General features: G+C 33.1%; 4 protein-coding genes across 5 annotated transcripts; 1 reads left to right on the forward strand and 3 right to left on the reverse strand.

The window, feature by feature from the left end:
- Window positions 1-1,692, reverse strand: LOC120273054 (serine/arginine repetitive matrix protein 1). Its single transcript, XM_039279690.1, has one exon. The coding sequence runs from the start codon at window positions 1,633-1,635 to the stop codon at window positions 613-615; it is 1,023 nt and encodes a 340-aa protein (XP_039135624.1). The 5' UTR covers window positions 1,636-1,692; the 3' UTR covers window positions 1-612.
- A 739-nt stretch (window positions 1,693-2,431) lies between these two features.
- Window positions 2,432-8,258, reverse strand: LOC120273830. 2 transcript variants are annotated; one of them, XM_039280551.1, is made up of 6 exons: window positions 8,060-8,258; window positions 7,279-7,457; window positions 7,119-7,177; window positions 5,108-6,970; window positions 3,239-3,380; window positions 2,432-3,155 (listed from the first exon to the last, which is right to left on the reverse strand). In XM_039280551.1, the coding sequence occupies exons 2-6, from the start codon at window positions 7,382-7,384 to the stop codon at window positions 2,542-2,544; spliced, it is 2,784 nt and encodes a 927-aa protein (XP_039136485.1). In that variant the 5' UTR covers window positions 7,385-7,457; window positions 8,060-8,258; the 3' UTR covers window positions 2,432-2,541. The 2 variants fall into 2 exon arrangements, with proteins under 2 accessions (XP_039136485.1, XP_039136484.1); XM_039280550.1 differs by having other exon boundaries at window positions 2,432-3,158.
- A 1,147-nt stretch (window positions 8,259-9,405) lies between these two features.
- Window positions 9,406-12,140, reverse strand: LOC120273936. Its single transcript, XM_039280686.1, has 2 exons — window positions 11,974-12,140; window positions 9,406-10,247 (listed from the first exon to the last, which is right to left on the reverse strand). The coding sequence occupies exons 1-2, from the start codon at window positions 12,138-12,140 to the stop codon at window positions 9,566-9,568; spliced, it is 849 nt and encodes a 282-aa protein (XP_039136620.1). The 3' UTR covers window positions 9,406-9,565.
- Window positions 12,141-19,674: 7,534 nt separating this feature from the next.
- Window positions 19,675-22,163, forward strand: LOC120273738 (probable N-succinyldiaminopimelate aminotransferase DapC). Its single transcript, XM_039280442.1, has 6 exons — window positions 19,675-19,865; window positions 20,447-20,577; window positions 20,770-20,855; window positions 21,037-21,131; window positions 21,632-21,728; window positions 22,044-22,163. Exons 1-6 carry the CDS (start codon window positions 19,684-19,686, stop codon window positions 22,161-22,163), a joined length of 711 nt encoding a protein of 236 aa, XP_039136376.1. The 5' UTR covers window positions 19,675-19,683.
- The last annotated feature ends 5 nt before the right edge of the window (window positions 22,164-22,168 follow it).

Here is a 22,168-nt window from a genome sequence, read left to right on the forward strand (position 1 = left end):
GATAAGCATCCAACAACATTATTTTCATAATATTAATGCACTGACACATGTCACATATGTAGGAAAGAGTTTTGGTCACCTTCCCAAAAAGACGAGCCGATCACGCGCACAAAGACATTAACAAATTACTAAATTACTAACAAGTTGTTATTTAAGAGAACCATTAGATTATATATAGATACAAGAAACTTCATTGCTCCAAATGCCCCTACTATTTCCTAAAAACAACCATCAAATCCAAAGTTCCAGCATTACACGTGCATGGCTAGTCCCTTCCACATGATCCAATAATTATCCAGCTAACAATTGTCTTAATGCCAACACTTAATTGTTTTTAACTGCAGATACACCCTTCAAAAACTTCTAATTTCAAAAATCACAATAAATTCCACAATTACTCTTAATACTAAACAAAAACGTCAAACATTAAATAAATAATCCCCACAAAAAAAAAACGGAGATTATCAATAGATATAATAATAATAATTCACAAAAAAAAAAAACGAGTAATTTCAAGCGGTTCTTAGAGCACTGCAATTCTATACAAGCATAATTTTTTTAATAATTTTTTGGAATAATAAATGCATGATTTTTATTATAATAGTATTATTATTACCTCGAGGAAACGGGATTTAGGGTTTTGGCGAGGCCAGTGACGGCGCCGTAACCGCGAGAGCTGATCCCGAGGCAACCGAGAAGGCCTTGACGGTAGGGGAGAAACGTCCGTCGCCGCATCTCCTCCGCTTGGGCTCTGTTCGCCGTGTAATGCCTTTCGTGAGCTGATGGCCTTCGAGAGCTCGCCGGCGCCGGCGCCGGCGGCGGCACCCTCTTTGCCGCCGGCGACGGAGATGGCTTGGACTTCTCTTTCGATGGGGAGAATGAGATCGAGAGCCAGAACTTGTCCTTCTCCTTGCCATTCTCGCGGCCCTCGCTCTTGCTGCGGTACAAGAGATCCTTGAGAAAGATCCAGCGCTTCGAGTTCCGGCCGGAGGAGGAGGACCTTGATGACGACGCGGAGGCGGAGGAGGGAATCGGATCTTCTATCCGTTTCGGATCCGGATCCGTTTCGAGATTCGAAGCCCGGTTGGCGGGTTCCGGCTCTGGCTCGTCTTCGTCTTCGTCCTCAGTCCAAGGGAACCTCGGGTTTCGGAGTGGTGATAAGGATCGGGTTCGCCGATGGATGGATCCGCTTCGTAGCCTGAGACCACGTCCTCTAGCACCGGAAACCAACTCACCCTCCCGATCATCGTCGTCTTCATCCTCATCAAGGAGGGGGGTTAGAGCCTGCGGGCGTTGAAGATGGGAAGCAAGCCGCATAGGCCGGATCTGGCCGTTGAGGAAGAGCTCATCGGCGGAGATCATTGATCCTCTGGTGGAGAACTCAAACTCGAAGGATCCAGCACCGGAAACGGAAGTCTCAGCGTCAGTCTCAGAGGATGGCGGAGAAGATGAGGAAATGGAGGAGAGAACGTAGTGCATGGGGCTAGCCGGGGCGCTGAAGAAGTAGCTAGGAACTGGGCCACGGCCAGGGGAAGAGGGTGCGCTTACGTAGGGGGTGGAGCACGAGCTATCGAGCTCAGCGCCATTGCTGGGGTTCTCGACGTCGGAGCCATGGCTAGGGTTTTTCACCTCCATTACTAGGGTTTTGGAGCTCACAACGAACGACGCTGGCGAGAGAGAGAGAGAGAGAGAATGGAAGGGATGAAGCTTATATCGTAAAGAAGGTGGTCTAACGGTTTTATAGAAACGACCTTGGTTGACATTTAAATTTCAAAAATGCCACTCAAGTTTTGATATTCCCGGAACGCCCCTCGCGTTTCGCGCCTACTTTGCGTAGGAAGCTTGGTTTTGAGTGGTGATTTCCCAGGATTTCCGGAAATACCCCGGAATTTCTTTTAAATTGAGTTTTTCTTTGCTGATATGTCCCTAAAAAATTTGACATTTATTGTTTAACCTGCAAATTTACCTACTTTGAGTTTGGAAGGACCTCCACATAATTATCAACGGCTGAAACTGCGAAAGTGAAAGTACATAATTTCAAATGTTTATTTTAAATTTTTATAAAAATGTCTAAAAGACTAAAAATAAACATTTTTTATTATTTTAAAAAAAATATAATATTTTTTAAATATAGACAGGAACTCGTCCCTTGGATCTCCATCCAACGGCCATAATAAATTTGGAGAATTCCCAGAAAGGGCAGTGGGGACCAGGGGCATTATGGGAAGAGCAGAGAGTCCTTGCAGCTCATTATGTCAGGCTAAGCACGTGCATCGCACATGACCACTCAATTGTTTTCTATTGAAAACAGTGGAAACGAAAACGGAAAACCGGAAAGCCTTAATTTCCCTCCATCCCAATACAAACAAAGAACTCCAAATGGAGAAAAGAAACAGAGTTAACATTTTTTATATAATGAGACCAAAAATCAAATAGATAATAAAAATAAAATAAACAAGAAAATTGCAAGAGTTGTCAGAGCTTACAGTTTCAATCTCATACCTGCTTTTTTTCTTTTCTTTTCTTTTTTTTTAAACCTCTCTAGACACATGAATCAGTAACAAGTTCATCAATTAAAGAACTCAGTATCTGTTCTTCAATGTCAACTCCAGCTTCAAATGATTCAATCTGAAAATCAGTCCACCTTCCTAAATGACTGCTCATGTCTTTGTCCACAAGTTCATCAACCATCCAATCCCCCATGCTTTTCCAGCTTGAGATTTCCTGATAGAGCTCCTCGGCTAGATCTTTTCCGACGACAGCCACTCCTTGAGACCATGTTCGGTATCCCGCTCGAAAATATCGGCCACATTTCAAGTCTAAGCATTCATTCACACAATCAAATAAGACCTTCCTCTTCAATCTGCTTTCCTTGCTTCTCTTGTTTTCTAGTTTTTCGTAGAGAAGGGGATCCAAGGCTTCTCCGACATGAGCCACATAACATGATCCTAAATCCTTGAACATTGATCCTGTGCTGAATAATATGTCTTTTACGTAATCCAAACCATTCAGATCTTCGGATGCTGCATCTGCTGTTTCAGTAAATGAGGACGAGGCGGAATCAGATAAATCTATCTCAGATTCTGATGTTGTGGTTTTGTTTGTAGCATTTGCGTTGGTAAAGCTTTGAGTCTGGGCAGATGAACACTTGCCTCCTGCTGACACAAGGAAGTTTTGATTTGAGCATTATGATAGAGAAGGGATTATTACACATTATTACACAACACAATTAACTTACCATTGATGCTGGTCGAGCTCTCAGATGAGTTGCAGCTCTCATTCGAAAAGGAAACTTCAAGAATGGACATAGGACTTGGATGCTGATGGTCAGGCATCTTATGGGCATCGCTGCTTGTGCTACATTGTATCCCTTCAGTTACCTGGGGTATTTAAAATAAACCTTTTAGAATTTAGAAGCCTCTTACAAATAATAGTCTCACAAATACTCAAATGGTAGCAGCAGAATTACAACAGAAATATTTAGGGTGTAGTGAGTTACTAAGGGCATTAAACTGAATGAGTAGGTCTTGAAGATTTAATCTTTCTGATAGCAAATATGCACAAAATAAAACTGCTGTCAAAAAATCATTAGCAATCTTATCTAAACAAATTGAATGCACCTGCAGTCAAACAAAGCAGAGACACAGATAGGACTCCCCTGCTTGCTTTTACAATGGACCAAAGAAAAGCGACTACATCCACAAAATAGAGATTTTTACATAAATTGACACTATCCTAACTGGAATGCAAATGAAGTGTGACATTTCAAGTTATAGTGAGGAGCTTAAAAATATATATATATATATATATATATATATATATATATATATATTAAACCAAACAGGATTTCTTCAACTAAAATATTGAGGTGCTTCTGATGGTATATCCACAATCCAAAATAATACTACAGTAATTTATCAGCTACTGCAAAGCAAAAATTTTGTCACCTAGGCAAGGTTTTATGGATTGAAAGGTAAAAGAGCCTATCTTTGTAGGACATTGGTTTAAAGAAAAGGACTCATTGTCAAAATACACATTATGCATTTTGGTGACTGATCCCACTGTGCTGGCACTTTAAATAGGCTACTTCTTGCCACTCAATTAATGGAGCATCTTCTTGTGATATCTGAGATTTGGCACTAGGGGCCAATCTATGTAGGAGTCCTTCAGATGAAATCTCAAAACCAGTGTTGACACTTCTCCAACTATGTGTAGGATCATTATATAAGATGGTGCAATGCTGATCGGAGAATTGATGGAACCCTAAGGTCGAGATGCCTCTGATAGCAGCACATAAGAATAAACGCAAAGTCTTTGAAAGAAATTATGCAAAAATAGCACACGGAACTCATGACGCATCTACATGTCACCAGCATTTCTGTGTCATACAGATTTTAATGCCAGAACCCTGAGGCCAAAATCTAGGAACTTAAGCAGACACAATTCTGCACTGATCCATAGTATATAAAAGCAAATGAAAGAAAAATACTCAACAACAAACACTTTTGCATGATATCTATATAGCGTTCTTATAATTGATTTTTGGTACTTCTTTGATGAGAAAATTAGATTAAAAAAAGCATTGATATCTGAGAGAGAGGTGGACAATGGAGTGAAGGCATTTATATGTCATGATACTGTACAACCACTAAAAATGATAACAACCTGGGTTATGGCTCACCAAGACATCCATCAACAGTAGGTGCATTTGTCTTTTTGGTTAAAAAGTGTTAAGGTGTTACAACTGACAGGTTATTCATTTAGGAAACAATGAAATTAAGTACAGTAGTCTAACACTAGAAAATTTAAGGGAAACCATTGATAGGCTGAAAGAAAGGAACATCATAGCCTAGATATTTCTGCATCAATTTGTCAAAAAGATGAATGGCTATATAAATAAAATTACAACTTCCAAGTGTTTATTTTCCTAGGGTGTTAGTCAAACAGTAGGATTATTTGATTCACATTTTTGACACTGCAGCTTTGTTCACTATGCTTGTCACGTAGGTTTGCATGCTCAAAATTTCATATGTTGGGTTGTGCTCACTGTTGAAAAGAATGGAGTAGTAGAGAAATTTTAGAGATGCAGAGCTATCAAGCAACATACCTGTGATTTATGGCTTATTTTATGCACTTGATCATTACTAGATGAACTGCCATAGTCAAATACAATGCCCAGATTATCTTTCCAAGACCTACGTGTGATTTCACTATCATGTTCCGATACTGAAGTGGAAGGGCTGTCAAATGCAGATGATCCCTGCAGAACAGGAGCAGAATTTGCCCGAGGACCCGCTTCAGCAAACTTATCCCCAGATGTCAACTCTCGCAATTTTTGTTCCAAAAGGAGACTTAAAGCATCACCCTTTATAGCATTTAACCCAAGGGAACGTGATCTTTCCTCATTGCGGTTCAAGCCAAGTTTTTCATGACTGGTGGTAAAACTGTATACATTACTTTTATCCCATTTGTCAGCTGCCTGAGAATAGGACTGCCCAGGCACTGATTTTATCATTGGAGAGGTGAATGTAAATGATACAACGTCAGTTCCATTTCTTCCATTATCCTCCTTTGCGCTTGAATGCTCACCGATCACAATATTGGGTTTAACATGCTTTCCATACTTATTCGACAACGTATTATCCGTGAACATACTTTTCTCAAGATAGAAGGTCCTCTCTATCAATCTCTTTTTTCGAGGGAAATCCTTGTTGATTGATGATAAGCCTTCCTTGTCAAAATCAGAGGACACCACCATACTTTCCTTCTCATAACCATTCTTGTTGTTTCCATTGAGTTTATTCAGGTTTCTGACCCTTGTAGAAGAGGTATCTCCAGAAAGAACTTTCCTACCCTGCTGGCTAGAAACAGATTGTTTTGGTGGCAACTTTTCCTTAACTGATGAGCAATTCTGTTTCTGGTTATTTTGTCTAAGCACACCAGAACCATTGCTTGTCGACACCTTTTTCTGCAGTTTACTCCTATGGGTAATTGATGAATTCTTAACTGTTGAATTTTGTTTGCAGTCATCTCGATCACTGCGTGTTAATGTATTCCTGCTGGATGTACTTAAGCCCTCCCTCTTCTGGACATTTACCTTAGCTTGAATTGCAAGTGACACTGATCTCCCCCTACCTCTAGGACCAGATTGATTGCCTTCATCCACACTGACAGTGGGTCTAGATAAAGTGGAATCTTGTCCACCAGTCAATCTCCTGCTAACCCTTTCATCACCTGTATAATTTTCGTTTAAACTCACTGTAGACCTGGAAACAGAAGTATCATCTGAACCATTCCAACTCCTGTCCAATGATTGACCTCTAAGCTGCTTAAAATCACTCAGGTCAGCAGTTTTTCTGGATGACTGTAGCAGCTTTGATGTCCTCTGTGCAACAGTTATGCTCTCCTTTGAATCACGATGTTTAAGAGCAATTGAAGATGACCCAAATAATGGAGTCTTACTCTTGGTACTCAGTTGGAGTCCGGGCTCAATCATCTTCGCAGCCGCCTCCACTATGTGAGCTGCATTCTTTGGGGGGGTAAACCCTGGGTTCCTAATCGGTGACAGTAACTTGCTATGGTTTATCGGGAGAGACTTGGCAGATCTGAATGGCAACATTTCTGTTTGAAACCTCTCAATTGGGCTGCTCGGCATCTTCTGTGTTCTCAATTCCATCGGTTTCTTAGAATATACCTCAGCTCTATGGTGCACATTACTAAATTGATCATTTATGCAGAATTCTGGGTTTCTTTTCTGACCATGGTTGCCTCGAAGAGACCGTGTATCAAATAAGGGAGTACAATGTGGCTCTGAAACACAAGCAGTTGGCAATGAATCCAGACCCATAAGCCTGGCTACCACTCCAGGAACTCGACTCCCAGCTCCTTCTTCATCAGTCACAGAAGAAGCGCAACTAAAGTCACTACTTCCCTTGATGCTCGATACACCAGCAATCTCATCATCATCAATCTACAAAAAATTTAGCAGCTAAATCATATTTCCAAAAGATGTAAATTTATTTTTTATCAATTATATAATCCTATTTATAAACAATGACCCTCATCCAACTACCATGAAATGACCAAAAACATCATTTGAGGTAATCAAGAATACAAACCATTCGGAGACGAGACACGGACAAATTATCCTCAATTTTATTTTCCTGAGTTGAGCCTTCTGCAAAAAGGGACATTAAGTATGAGGATAAAATAAATGTACTTCCCTTATAAGCAAAAGAATATTCACATTATTAGATTAAGACAACATGGGGAAATTACCCTGAGAGTTGGTTGCATTGGAGAAGAGCTTTTTCCTAGATTTGTGATTCCAATCAAACAGATGGAAAAACCCACCACTCTTTACACCAACCTTGTCTTGCCCCATTACTTCCCTTAAATCAACTTCACCTCTCAATTCCAAGTTTCTTCACTTGTGCTTCAGACATATTCACCTACATCTACATGCAAAAACACAATTTTGAAGAAAAAAACAATCACAACAAAACAGGAAAAAAACAATTCAGTCACACATACACAGGTCAACCATCCTAATTACCAAAACCAATATACCAAAAGCAAAAATGATCCATTTTCTTCCTCATTCACTAATTAAAATAGCAAGAATACATTTTAAAATCTTCAAATCTAACATTTAAACGATAACAGATGATCTTTTTATAACAGAAAAAAACAAGAGAACAAGAACTCACAGCTCCCGCTGTTCCCCGACCAAATCATGCCATTTCAAAAGAAAACAGTGTAAAAAAAAACGAAATAAAATAAAATAAAATGAAGTAAAAATAAACAAGCGAAAGACCTTAAACTATCCCACATTACACCCAAATCCTCTAAAAACCCTAACTTTTAGGTCGATTCTCAAAATGAACAAACCCAGCCAGTCACCCAAAACCCTAACACCACCAAAACAAGGCACAAACCCTAATTACTTCAACATTGTCCCACATTGCACAAAATGGTAAAAAAAACCCTCCAAATCAAGACACTCACCAATCAAAACACATCCTCCAGAAAAAAAATAGCATGAAAACAAGAAACAAACCTCAGATCCATAGAAACCAAAGCTCCACTCCTCCAGCAACCACATCAAGACACAGCTAGGGCTTATTTCTCACGGCTGGGATTCAAGATCGAGGACGGTGGTGGAAATCAAACGCATTAATGGCGAAAACCCAAGAGGAATGGGATCAGAGAAGCATTCAATCCCTTCTCTCTCTCTCTCTTTCTCTCTTTCTCTTTCTCTCTCTAATTTTTTTTCCTTTTTTTATGAATTTATAGAACGGATAAATAAATAAATAATTAAATAATTCAAGGAAAAGGATGGCCCAACGTCTCTTTTCGAGTGGAGAGGGAGAGTGAATTCAAATTAATTAATTTTTTTTAACCTGTAAATTCGACTAGCAGAAGTGACTTGTATACGTGGCGGAATTCTACTGGAAGGAGGGTTTGGAAATGGGTGCGGTTAAAAATTTCAATTTTGAATTACTCGTAGGTGAGGCAAACGTGTGGGTTTAAAGAGACCGTTAAAAATGACCGGAAAAGGAACTCGCAGCGGGATTAAGACGTTGTGGTTCTACGTGGAAGGAGATTATTGGATTGTCGGTTTGAAAGTGGTGAAATTAGAGTTGAAGATTTCGAATTAATTGATAGGCAGGGTCAACGTAAGGTTCAAAGAATCAAAGTTGGATCTTGACCGCCGGTGTCCACGTGGCATACCTAACGGTGTATATGTTGCCTTTGATGCCTCGGGATTAGTGTTCTTGTGATGAGTCGCCCTCGTGTTATCAATGCCAGGAGGCTTTGTGGTCCCGTGTGTGGATTTCATTGGATTTATTATTTATTTATTTGAAAATACAAAAATAATTATTTTTTTTAGAAATAGAGTTGTTTTTAATAAACTCCCAGTTGGAAATTATTTATTATTATTTTTATCAATTACCCTCTGATGTAATTTATTATTTATTTATTTATTTATTTATTTTGATGTTTAAGTAACACCAAAATACTAAGTGCTATAGATCATGAGTACATTTCTATTAGCTCCTACTTAACTTTCACTCAAAATCTTGATTTGACTAAACAAAGTATCAATTCAAGATCATATTCAATTAGTGCTTAATCAAAAGGACAATCATCAAGATATAAAAAAAAAAAAGAAATAAAAAATTATAAAAAAAAATTAAAGGCACATTAAGGCAACAAAAAACATGGGCTGCCAGATAAGCAATCTCTTTGTATAAACAATCTAAATTCATCCCTTAAAATGGTCAAACAAAGTGATTGGTTTAAGATCTTGTCTTTAATTGAATGCCAATGCATTGTGCCAAGCTGTTCCTAAATTTCACAATTAATTAACTACTTGATTATAATAATCAAAAGGTCAATGTCTAATCACCAATCAAAACACATCTATGAGCAAAGTTTGAGATTGAATGCAATCCAAACATTGTTCAAAGAAATCATACATAATTTCAGCAGAACTAGAATTCACATTTCTAACTGCAGTTACTGTTTTATGTAAGTTCAAATCCATACATAGTATCAGCATTTACCTTCTTCTAGCATGCTTTCCTTCCCTTCTTTTACGAAGAACCGACACGGAGGATGCCGAATGAATTCCTCTCTTCTTGCTGCACATGGTTTCAGAATCTTTAACTACTTTATCGGCAAGTGAAGTTGTTGAATGAATCACAGAACCAAAAGTATCACATGTGTCTTCTATGAATTCTTTGCCATTTTTATCTGCAACTGAACTTGTTGAATGGCTTACACATTTAAAATTCTTCCTTCTGTGATCCATAACAAAAGTATCAAAAGTATCGCGCCTTGCTTCGGTATTATTGTGCTGATTAAGATCAACAAGAACTACCCGTCTTTGTCCTCTTACCATGTCTTTACATTCAAGAACCATTTTCTTTGCATCTTTTGCATTTTGCCCGGGAATAGGATACTTTGATGCATATCTATTCCGTGGCTTGTATTCATTGGACTTGCTGTTGTGATCCATCTTTCGTATTTGTTGCATTAAAGTAGCAATGTTCTTCGGCGGGTATTTTAATGGAGGAACAAATGTGTTTGGCGGTCCCGGTTGAACACAGCTCTTTGCATTTGCATGTGAGACATGTTTCGTATTCTTTATTTCGCATCTCTGTGCCAAGGGAAATTGTTCTCGCTTATTGATTGACGCCGTTCTTATGTGCGCGTTCACTTTTGATAATTTCTCATCCTTCCTACAAATATCAAATCTGTTTACAATGTATTTCATACGAACTGCTACTAATTTCATTTAGAACTTGAAAGAAGTCAAAAGCATATAAAGTCAACGAAAGCATGATGTATTTTATAAAAATGAGTGGCTGCCCATAAAGATTTATAAAATTTCTCACTAAGAACATCCATATAAAAGACATTAGATGCTCTGACAAGATTGGCATAAATTTTATAATCGATGAGCGTATATTTTAACAGTCTCAACCTCAATTATAATATGAAGCTGCACTACACCTAATTTTAAATACTTCGAGTTATTTTATTTCAATTGTTTTTGTAGTGAATAAATTATATGAAAGGCACATTGTTGTTAAGATTTAGACAATCTTATAGATTCATAATTCCTATTACAAGATAGAGTCTGGATTTTTATGCCCATCTATTCATTCTTTAAAGTTAAGCACCATGCTTCACAATCACACACAAAGCTTAGAACTTCAATATCATAGGTTCTATCCTCAAAAAAAGCATCAAATTAAGATATTAGATTAAAATCTCAGGAATTGAGGGAAAAATTGAAAAAAATATCAGAATTTATTGTCCTTTTTTGAATCTTATATCTGAAACCCAAGAACTAAATGCATACTTCTGTAAATCATACACAAAGCTAAGAAATTCAACATCATAGGTTCAATAATCACTAACCAAATCATAAAAACAAGAATGTTAGATTAAAATCTTGGAAATTGAGAGAAAAATTAAAGGAAGATTCAGATTTTATGATCCTCTTTTCAAACTTATTTGAAAACCTAAAACTAGATGCATACTTCCATAAATCATGCACAAAGCTTAATAATCACTAACCAAATCATAAAAACAAGCCCTAAGTTAAGTTGTTAGATTAAATTCTTGGAAATTGAGGGAAAATTTAAAATTAGTTTTAGATTTATGATCCTCTTTCAAATCTTATCTGAAACCCTAGAACTAAAGTTAACACAATATTCCCTAAATCATGCATAAAACTTAAAAATTCAACATCATAGGTTATATAATAACTAACCAAATCATCAGAACAAGCCATATATTAAGATATTAGATTAAAATCTTGGAAATGGAGGGAAAATTTGAAAAGAGTTTCAGATTTTATGATTCTCCTTTTAATCTTATTGAAACCCTAGAACCAAAATAAACACCATACTTTCCTAAATCAAGCACAAAGCTTAGAAATTCAACATCATAGGTTCTATAACCACAAACTAAATCATAAAAAAAAAACCCTAAATTAAGATATTAAATTAAAATCTTTGAAATTGAGGGAAAATTTGAAGGAGTTTCAGTGTCTATGATTTTCCTTTTAATCTTCTATGAAACCCTAGAACTGAATAAACACCATACTTCCCAAAATCATTCACAAAGTTTGACAATTAGACATAATTTGTTCTATAATAACTAACCAAATCACCAAAACAAGCCCTAAGTTAAGATATTAGATTAAAAAATTCTGAAATTGAGGAAAAAAAATGGAAAAATTCAGATTTTATGATTCTCTTCTTAATCACATCTGAAACCCTAGGGCTAAACTAAACACCACGCTTCCCTAAATCATACACAAAGCTTAGAAATTCAACAGCATGAGTTCTATAAATCACAAAATAAATCATCAAAACCAGCATCACATCAAGAAATAAGATTAAATCCCACAAATTCAGGAAAAATAAAAAAGAAAGAAAGAAAGAAAACAAGCACCTGAGGATTGAATGGAGGTCTCTTTCTAGATCAAGCTTTCGCCAATCCACGCCTTTCTCTTCAAGAACTACCTCTCTCGGCCTCGCATCACCAAAAGGGTTCGCCTTTCTCTTCACCTTCGCTTCCTCTTCCTCCCTCTCCACTTCATCCGCCCATGAAAACTCCATTGAAACTCTCTCTCTCTCTCTCTCTCTCACACACACACACATTTAAATTCTTATCTCAACGGTCATACTGGAGATGTGATTAGACATAAATGCCCCTGAGTGGGGATTTTTTTGTTTTTTTTGCTAAAATAAAACTGTAATTTCTAGAGCTCTAAAATAAAAAATAAAAAATAAAAATAAAAAAATAAAAAATAAAATAAAATAACGAAAGAAATTTCTCCGATATTTTTAGGAAATTTACTTTTTTTTTTTTAATTCCGTGAAGGCACATCTAGCCATGTGGTGGGAATTTTAAAAAATAATAATAATAACATTTTAATGAAATATATAATGAGAAAATATTATTGGGTGAGGCGATTTTTGAAAAATTGGTGAGAATTAAAAAATATATATAATATTAATAAAGTAGATAAATCACATTTTAAAATAAAAAACACGAAATAAGTATTAACTAATAGAATAAAAAGAATCTATTAAAAACGGAGAGAGATACAGCCAAACAATAGAGTAAAAAAATAAATAAATAGGCACAAGTAAATTAAAAAAAAACAGCTCAGCTATAAATATTAGAAAGAAAAAAAAATTCAATATATTTAAACGTAAATTTATTCTATAAAAATAGCAATATTTGTTTAAAAAATAAAAAAAATTTACATAGGAGGGGAATCAACATCATCAAATGACCAATTTATAGTAGTTAAGTCATCATTCATAAATATATTTTCAAGTTCCTCAATGGTTGGAAAAGGGTTGTTATTATTCTCTTCTTGGGAATGCCTTAAGTTATTATTATTTATTGGATCCTCTATTTTTTGAAAATCTACATTTTGAACAATTTGCTCTCCTGCAATTTCATTTGATCCATGATGCAATCCATTATATGTCGAAATCTCATTGAGATTTCTAAAGTTGTTACTTGGTTGGAAGTTTAGAGCTGCATTTAAACAGAAATTTCATTCATTAGATCTATCAATATTGTCGATGAATTGAAGGTAAAAAATACAATAAAATTAAATTTTTTTTAAAAAAAACAAGATTTACGTTCATTGTTAGTGAGTTAGTTTCAATTATTTCCGCTCTTGCACCTTCACTTAATCCTAAATGTACTTCATTATTTGCTAGAGTCTCGGATAGATGCAAACTCATTTGTTAGTTGTTTTTTTATCATCAAAAGATACAAAGCCATTGATTGGTTGGACATTTACAATTGCATTTAGGCAAAGATTTCATACGTTATATTTCTTAACATTGTCAAGAAAACGAAGGGTTAAATAAAAAAAAAAAATTACTACTCCCCATGGTCTAAATTATCTATCACATTTTTATGTTTTGCATAAAGATTAAGAGGGCTATTAAAACTCCTAAATTTTAGAAAAAAAAATAATATTATAGGAAAATTTTATTCCAATGTTGGGATTATTTACTCCTATTTGAATACAATTAGTATGCACTCTCTTTTTAAATAACCTTTGTTAAATAAAATGGATAAAATTGAAAAAAAAATCATAATTAGTACCTATTAAAATTGATAACTAATTTGAAACAAAATGAAAATATTTAAAGTGACGGTTAGTTTTTACTAGAGGGAGTAGTTATTATTGGTTTAATATTTAAACCCCTAAAATTGATATTATTTTTTTTTTTTTACAAATGCAACAAACACATATATAGTAAAAGGTATGCACACAACGGAGAATTGATTGTTCAGTCTATATGTCATCATCCTACTGGTACGAGGATTGGGCTGTAAGGCCGCATTCATAGCCGAGATCCTTTGGTACCACTACATCTAGCGTGTTTTGAACCGTGTTTTGAACCCGAGCAATAAGGGTCTCGTAAACCAAACTTTTAGTGGTGTGATCATTGTAATTGATATTAATTACTAAGTTTCTATTGTAGTTTGTTAGAATAATACCTGGATTGTTAAAATTGACCTGATTCGCTAAGCTTCCAACATTACTCCTTATCGGTTCGAAAGTAGAACCTTTGTGCAAATAAAGATTGATTAACATCAAGGAAAAATAAAAAAGAATTGAAACAAAACTTTGAATTAAAATGTTAATGAAATAAATTTACCTTCCATGGATGGATTAAAATGTTGAGATGATGAATTTAATTGACTAATCCCACGGAATCGAGGCTCAGCAATCAATAGTTTTTCATAATGCTGCTCCAAAATTCCTTCTTCAAACTCAACATTATGAATCCTAAAATAATAAATCACACAAATTAATCAAACAAACATTTATTTAACTATCAATATCGACCAACAACCTCTTAGTTTATTGGCACTGATTCCCTTATATAGGTCATTCATATTTTGTCTAAAGAGATTTGAACCTCAACTTACGTAGAGTGAGGACATAAATATATTAAAGAATTAACTTTATGGTTGTGCTTTATGATTGTGCATGCTCATAACACGTGACTTATCCATATTTTATATATAAAAAAAATTCATAGAAAAATCTTGTTGTTTCCCAATTTTATGAAATAAGGGCAGTTCTTTTTCATTTTTAAATTATTTGGTTTCTCCAATTAACAAAAACAGGAAAAAAAAATCATTAATAACATTAAGTTTTCCTTATTAAACAAGGGTAAAATTATCATTTTATTTAAAAGCTTGACCATCTAACATAAAAATATTTTTTTTTTCTTTCTATTAATCCCTCCCAAAATTTCACTAAGTAAAATAATAAACCCCCTAAAATCATAAAACCCAAAGAAAATTATGTTTAAAATTAATTTTTTATGCTACGCAGCAAATTTTAAGCTAAGCAGATTTTACCCCTATCAATGTAATGAAGAGTTAACACTGTTCATTATTATTTTTTTCTTTTCTTACTTATTTGAATTAAAAACCAAAAAAACTTCTCTGTCCGTATTTCACAAAACTGAGAATCCACAACATTTTTTTTATAATTTTTTAAAAAAATAAAAAAATTATTGATGTCCGATTATTACTTACATATTCGCATGTGCTTGGCCTCCAGTGAAATCCCCTCCTTGAATCCAAATAGTATGTTTGCCACGTTCAGGTTCTTTTTCAATACCCATCTCAGGAACTCTTTTCAGCTAATAATATCACATAATTTATAACATAAGCTTTAGCTTAAGAAAGCAAAACATATATGTATATGTACATTTGTATAATAAATATTGAAAAAGGTTTGGTAATTCATTGACAAACCTCAACTCTGAGAATACTTGTTCTTCCTTCCGTGAAAATTACTGCCATGTTTAAAATATCATCAAATCTCATCTCTAGCTTCCTCTTCTTACCCACCTTGATTTCTAATATTTCCCAAATGATTCTTTTCTTCAAGTAATAAAATTTTGCTAATAATCTAACCTCACCATCGCTTTTTGTTTCTTTCTGAATAAAATGTCACAATAAAAAAATGATTAGAATTTTTAATATGTAACTCTAGCTTAATTTAAAAATGATGACAATGTTCAAAAGAATAATGATGGCCAAAAAAGTTTTTTAGGTCTTTTTTATAAAAAAATATAAATTGTTAATAATGTAATTTTTTTTAATTAGACTCTTAGGGTGAGATACTGGGAAGCTTATAAGAGATAAACCTCTGTCAATGAGTATTTTTTACATATACAAAAATCAAATTCAAAATTATTTACTTAAATAATTAAAAAATCTACACCAACACCAATTAATAATGCAATCTAAGTTTAACATAAAGAAAATAATCATTTGAGTTTATGTCATTAATTTGATATACACATAATAAAAAATTTTATATTTCAGCAACATGCAATATAAGAAATAAATTTATTTAAATAAAAATAGCAAATTAAATATTTTGAAAATATAAAAATAGCTATTATGGTAAAATATATAAAAATCAACTAAGTCGGTTAAACAAGTAGTTTATAGTTTGCATCTTTATATCTAATAAAAAAACATGTTGAGAAAGGTCAATCTTTTCATAACCATGGCTCTCACCCTTTTAGAAAATCAATGGGTAAAAGGCCGATATATATATATATATTATATGAGAAAAGGGTTTCTGTGTCCACAGATAGCAACAGTAGAATTAAGATAATGCACAGTGAGAGCTAATTTTGTGTTAATTGGGTTAATTAATCTAATTTTGGAAAATACTGTTCATCCCACTTTTTACTGTACACTATTCATAACAGTATTACTGTTTACTAAATAGTGCAGAACCGTTGGATTGAAATCCAACAACCCAGAGCAACGTTCACAGATTACGAATCTGTGAATGTGCATAGAGGATCGATGCTCTATATATATATATATATATATATATATATATATATGAAAGCACATCCTTTAGGGATCTCTCACAGTAGTGGTTAGATTTGCATTTAACAACACTGTACATTCATGCACATTAAACAATAGTTAACAGTATTTCACAGTGCTTGATAGCATTTGACGATATAGCATCACAAAAGCTAATAGCAAACTCTGTACATCATTCTTATAAATAGTAAACATTAAAGTATGATCTAACGGTTGCCCTCAAACATCAAGCGATTTTAGCAAGTTAAATACGTACGCAATAAACAAATTATATATATATATATATATATATATATATATATATATATATATATATATATATAAAAGTATATATCAAAGAAAGATGAATTTATTTTCATGAAAGATAAATAAGAGTAATAGAACTCACCTGCCAAGAACCAATCTTGAGTTTCAATGCTGGCACGTGCGAAGCTCTGGTGTTCTCAAGTTGATTTCTTGTCTTATTGCATTCAACTTGGGTAGTGTTATTGTTTTCTTGATATGAGATTAATGAATTTTGAACCTGTGTTTCACAAATTCCCCTATTTTGAATGCTATTATTCCCTTGATATGGTATTAATGAATTTTGAACTTGTGATTCACTGATTCCTCTATTTTGATTAAGCACCCTTCTAACATGTGTTAGAAAAATTTCTTCATCTCCTAAAGATAATCCTATAGGTCCTGTTCTTCCTGAATCTGATCTCATAAAGTCTCCCATCTGAACAAAAAATATATTAATAATTTTGAGAAAGAAATATACATGAATTTTTTTTTTCAGAAATTGTCTATATAATAATTATTTTACACTACGCTATTATTAGGAATCTTGGCTAGCCCAACAGTAATTACCCACTTATCGACTTTGTCACTATGTTGTTGTTGGACGTAGAACTTATACATCAGGATAATAGTTTTTACTTTTATAGCTTCATTTCCAAGTTAGACCAGAAGAAAAGTTTTAATCATACTCCAAACTATTCAAGGTTTAATATAAGCAAAGTTCAGGTTAAACTAAAAGTTTGAACTTAAAATAAACTCATAGAAAAGTATAGATTTATATTTTTATTTAATCAATCTCTTTATCTGTTATGATATCTGATTAGACTATATATACCATGTAAACAATTAATTAAAACATTAAATCTAAGTTAAAACCTCAAAGCCTGTGGGATTAAGCGTGTGGAGTACTACTCTTAATTATTATTCAATATTTGGTATTATAATTTTTTTTCTTTGAATTTGACTAGAAGTAGAAGTTTTTACATGTATCGATAAATTTTGATTAAGTCATAATTAATCCATATAAATAAAAAAAAAAGTTAATTTTCTACTTTGAATTTGACTAGAAGTAAGAGTTTTTACATGTATGCATAAATTTAGATTAAGTCATAACCAATCCATATAATTCACCAAAAAAATCAAAGTAATTTATATATATATTCATACAAAATAATAATAATAAAGCAAAAGACAACAACTCAAGATCATTAATTATTCATCTATGAAAAAATAACAAAATTTCCACATATATTATAGTAAATATAACATTAAAAAAAAAACAAACCTTCCATATAAATCACAAAAAAAACAAAAGTTAATTTTCTACTTTGAATTTAACTAGAAGTAAGAGTTCTTACATGCATGCATAAATTTAGATTAAGTCATAACTAATCCATATAATTCACCAGAAAAATCAAATTTATTTATATATATTCATACAAAAAAATAATAATAAAGTAAAAGACAACAACTCAAGATCATTAATTATTCATCTACGAAAAAATAACAAAATTTCCACATACATTACAGTAAATATATCATGAAAAAAAAAACAAACCTTCCATATAAATCACAAAAAAATAAAAGTTAATTTTCTACTTTGAATTTGATTAGAAGTAAGAGTTCTTACATGCATGCATAAATTTAGATTAAATCATAATTAATCCAGATAATTCACCAAAAAAATCAAATTTATTTATATATATTCATACAAAAAAATAATAATAAAGTAAAAGACAACAACTCAAGATCATTAATTATTCATCTACGAAAAAATAACAAAATTTCCACATATATTACAGTAAATAAATCATGAAAAAAAAACCAAACCTTCCATATAAATCACAAAAAAATAAAAGTTAATTTTCTACTTTGAATTTGATTAGAAGTAAGAGTTCTTACATGCATGCATAAATTTAGATTAAGTCATAATTAATCCATATAATTCACCAAAAAAATCAAAGTTATTTATATATGTTCATACGAAAAAATAATAATAAAGCAAAAGACAACAACTCAAGATCATTAATTATTCATCTAAGAAAAAATAACAAAATTTTCATATATATTACAGTAAATATAACATGAAGAAAAAACCAAACCTTCCATAAATCACAAAAAAATAAAAGTTAATTTTCTACTTTGAATTTGACTAGAAGTAAGAGTTCTTACATGTATGCATAAATTTAGATTAAGCATAACCAATGCATATAATTAACCAAAAAATCAAAGTTATTTATATATATTCATTAAAAATAATAATAATAAAGCAAAAGACAACAACTCAAGATGATTAATTATTCATCAAAGAAAAGATAACAAAATTTCCACGTATATTAATTTTGAGCAAGTCATAACTAATGCATATAATTCACCAAAAATAAAACAACGTTATGTATGTATATTCATACAAAATAATAATAATAAAGCAAAAGACAACAACTCAAGATCATTAATTATTTATCTAAGAAAAAATAACAAAATTTTCATATATATTACAGTAAATATAACATGAAAAAAAACCGAACCTTCAAAAGCTTTTTCCCTGATAAGTTGATGTGCTCTCTGTTGTTATTCTGCATAAAACTCTTACATCATAATATTGGATAACAATTTGCTTTTATAGTTTTATTATTCTAAATTAGACTATGAATAAGAGTTCTAATCTTACTTGAAACTACTCACAGTTCAATATGAGCAAAGTTCACATACGACTCAAAGTTTGAACTCAAAGTAAATTCATAGAAAAGTGTTGATTTATACTTCTATAAAATCAAAATAATTCATAAAAATAATTGGCAACACTCAAAAATCATTTAAATCAATTCTCTCCCTCCAATTTTCCAAAGTATATGTATATATACGTTAAAATACACCAAAATTAAATCAGTTGATTAAAATTAGAGTAAACTTGAGGGTGTTTTCCGAAAAATAACACACATTATCTCAAGACAGAGCTTGAGAGAGCACGCAATGGAGGAGAAGCTCTCCCAGGTTGGTCGGAAGCTCAAGCCATCGCCAATCCAAGAACTCTCCCACTTAGCGCAGCGTTGTGGAGCCATTAACCTCGCCGAGGGATTTCCCGACTTCCCTGCCCCTTTTCCGGTCAAGAACGCTGCCATCTCCGCCATTGATGCGAACCTCAATCAATCCAGGCATTCTCTCACGCAGCTCTTAAATCTTCTTGTACATTTCTTCAATTCTTTCTAGTTTCTCTTGATTTTACTGTTCTTAATGTTTTTAGCCGTGAAAGTTGGTTTTCTTTGTCAATAGCCATCCAAAGGTTATCTTTTTGTTCCAATCCTGGTTGTAAATGGTGACATTCTTGGTTTTTAACGTTTAGCGGTGAAATTTGGTTTTAGGAATTTGCAAGGAGTTTGTGATTTGTTGGCGACGAAGATAGAGAAAGTTATGATTTTCAGACTAACCACTTGAGACTTGCTTTCTTTTTCAGTTCTTTTTGTGACTCTATTTAAATCTTGGCCTTGTTCTTGATGCTTCTGTTCTTATTTCATGCTATTAGTAGTGAAAATTGTTTTTTTTTTTTTTAAGGCATGTTGAAAGGATTGGAGATTTGTTGGCATAAAGATGAAAGAAAGTTATGGCCTTTTATGCTTTTACATGAGAGTTTTTCGTTTCAGTTCTTGTTGTAACTTTATTAAGTCTGTGATTTTATTCTTGATGTTGATGTTCTTATTTTATGTTTTTACTGGTGAAAGTTGTTTTTTTTTTTCAGTCATGTGCAAGGAGTTTGTGATTTGTTGGCAAGGAAGATGAAAGAGAGTTATGGTCTTGATACTGATCCTCTTACTGACTATGTGATTTCTTGTGGCCAGACTGAAGCATTTGCGGCAACAGTGTTTGCAAGTATGTTATTTGTTCCTTTTCATTCTTGTGTATAGTTTGTTTTTTTTAAATGTGGTATTGTGATTGATGGAAAGTGGAAACCAAAGGAAGAGAAAAACAAATGTCTTATTGCTTCTCTTTTCCTCTGTTTTTCTTCCATCTAAACACACTTTAAACGATGAAAACTCAGGACATTGGATGGCTTTGAAACAGTAATAGATCGAGGTGATGAAGTATTGTTGTTTGATCCTGCTTATGAAGCTTATGAAACAAGCATCAATCTGGCTGGAGGAGTGCCTGTGAGTTAGTTATAAAAAACTGCATAATTGGGTTTTTGATGGATTATTTACTGAATTAAATTAAAATGTCTAGACCAAATCCTTCTTGTGTTCATACTTTGGGTCAATTAAGCTTTTTGTGCTTATTCTACGCGTCTGTTGTACCACTTTCACTAATGATCTGTAAAATTGCTTCGATTAGGTCTACGTGCCACTGGATCCACCTAACTGGAGTTTAAATATGGATAAATTCATGAGATCCTTTACTACACGAACAAAAGCTGTGGTTTTGAACAGGTGAGAGGTAATCGCTTATTATGCCAATGCTTTCATTTTTCCAAGATTATGTTCTTATAGTATTCACTCATATGATATACTCAGTTATTAGAGAAGAAGAAGAAGAAGCATTATTCTTTGTTTGTAAGTTGGCAGCATTGTCTTTTGATCCATAATAATGAAGAGCAGTTTGGAATCTAGTCTGCATAAGAATTATTTGTGTCATGAAACTTGATGTGGTTGTGTTGGTAACTTTTCTTTTACTGTGATGCACAAATTAAGAACATATTATCTTTGTTACTATCTATGTTTTCTCATTATTCTTCTTATCCACTGATGTGCATAATGTCAGTTTAGGTAATAGTGTATTTATGATTGAAAATACATGCATGCACTCATGTTCTATTAAAATTGTTTCAAAAATTATTCAAATAGTTACATGGCCACAACTAAGTGATTTCTTGTAATATTTCTTTTCTCATGCTTTAGAATTTGCAAAACACTAATTGGCATTGAAACAGTCCCCATAATCCAACTGGGAAAGTTTTCACCGAGGAAGAGTTTGAAGTCATTGCTGGAGCTTGCTGCAAAATGAATTGTTTTGCCATTACCGATGAAGTATGAATCATCCTTTTCATTTCTTAATACCAAGTACAAGAAGTGAATGCTCCGGTTTGCTGCAATCTTCAATATCTAAGACTTCAAAAAATATTGGAGAATTGGGAGCTGAATTAAATTTCACTGCATTTGTTGTTTTAAACACTTAATTGTAGCTGATATCTAACGCTCTAGTTCTGAAAATTTCTAAAAATCTTCTCCAATCATTTGATTCCAATTACTTCTCTATTGTCAATTTATAACTAATTTTTCCATTCAAAAAGTTGTCTATGTAATTTTTTTGGTTGAGATTATTAATATCTTGAATTTCTCCAGGTTTATGAATATATAACATATGATGATCAAAAACACATATGCCTTGCTTCTCTTCCTGGAATGCAAGAAAGAACCATTGTGACGCCCTCACTGTCCAAAAACTTTCAGTGTCACAGGTAACAATA

Source organism: Dioscorea cayenensis, chromosome 12, assembly GCF_009730915.1.
Source record: "Dioscorea cayenensis subsp. rotundata cultivar TDr96_F1 chromosome 12, TDr96_F1_v2_PseudoChromosome.rev07_lg8_w22 25.fasta, whole genome shotgun sequence".
Classification (NCBI taxonomy): domain Eukaryota; kingdom Viridiplantae; phylum Streptophyta; class Magnoliopsida; order Dioscoreales; family Dioscoreaceae; genus Dioscorea; species Dioscorea cayenensis.

Coding starts and splice junctions, on each gene's coding strand:
- LOC120273054 (XM_039279690.1), bottom strand. CDS start 1,635: ATGGAGGTGAAAAACCCTAGCCATGGCTCCGACGTCGAGAACCCCAGC.
- LOC120273830 (XM_039280550.1), bottom strand. CDS start 7,384: ATGGGGCAAGACAAGGTTGGTGTAAAGAGTGGTGGGTTTTTCCATCTG. Junction 7,178..7,278: donor CAATGCAACCAACTCTCAGG/GTAATTTCCCCA, acceptor CCCTTTTTGCAG/AAGGCTCAACTCAGGAAAAT. Junction 3,381..5,107: donor AAATAAGCCATAAATCACAG/GTATGTTGCTTG, acceptor TAAATACCCCAG/GTAACTGAAGGGATACAATG.
- LOC120273936 (XM_039280686.1), bottom strand. CDS start 12,140: ATGGAGTTTTCATGGGCGGATGAAGTGGAGAGGGAGGAAGAGGAAGCG. Junction 10,248..11,973: donor GACCTCCATTCAATCCTCAG/GTGCTTGTTTTC, acceptor TGATATTTGTAG/GAAGGATGAGAAATTATCAA.
- LOC120273738 (XM_039280442.1), top strand. CDS start 19,684: ATGGAGGAGAAGCTCTCCCAGGTTGGTCGGAAGCTCAAGCCATCGCCA. Junction 19,866..20,446: donor GCGAACCTCAATCAATCCAG/GCATTCTCTCAC, acceptor TTTTTTTTTCAG/TCATGTGCAAGGAGTTTGTG. Junction 21,132..21,631: donor AAAGCTGTGGTTTTGAACAG/GTGAGAGGTAAT, acceptor GCATTGAAACAG/TCCCCATAATCCAACTGGGA.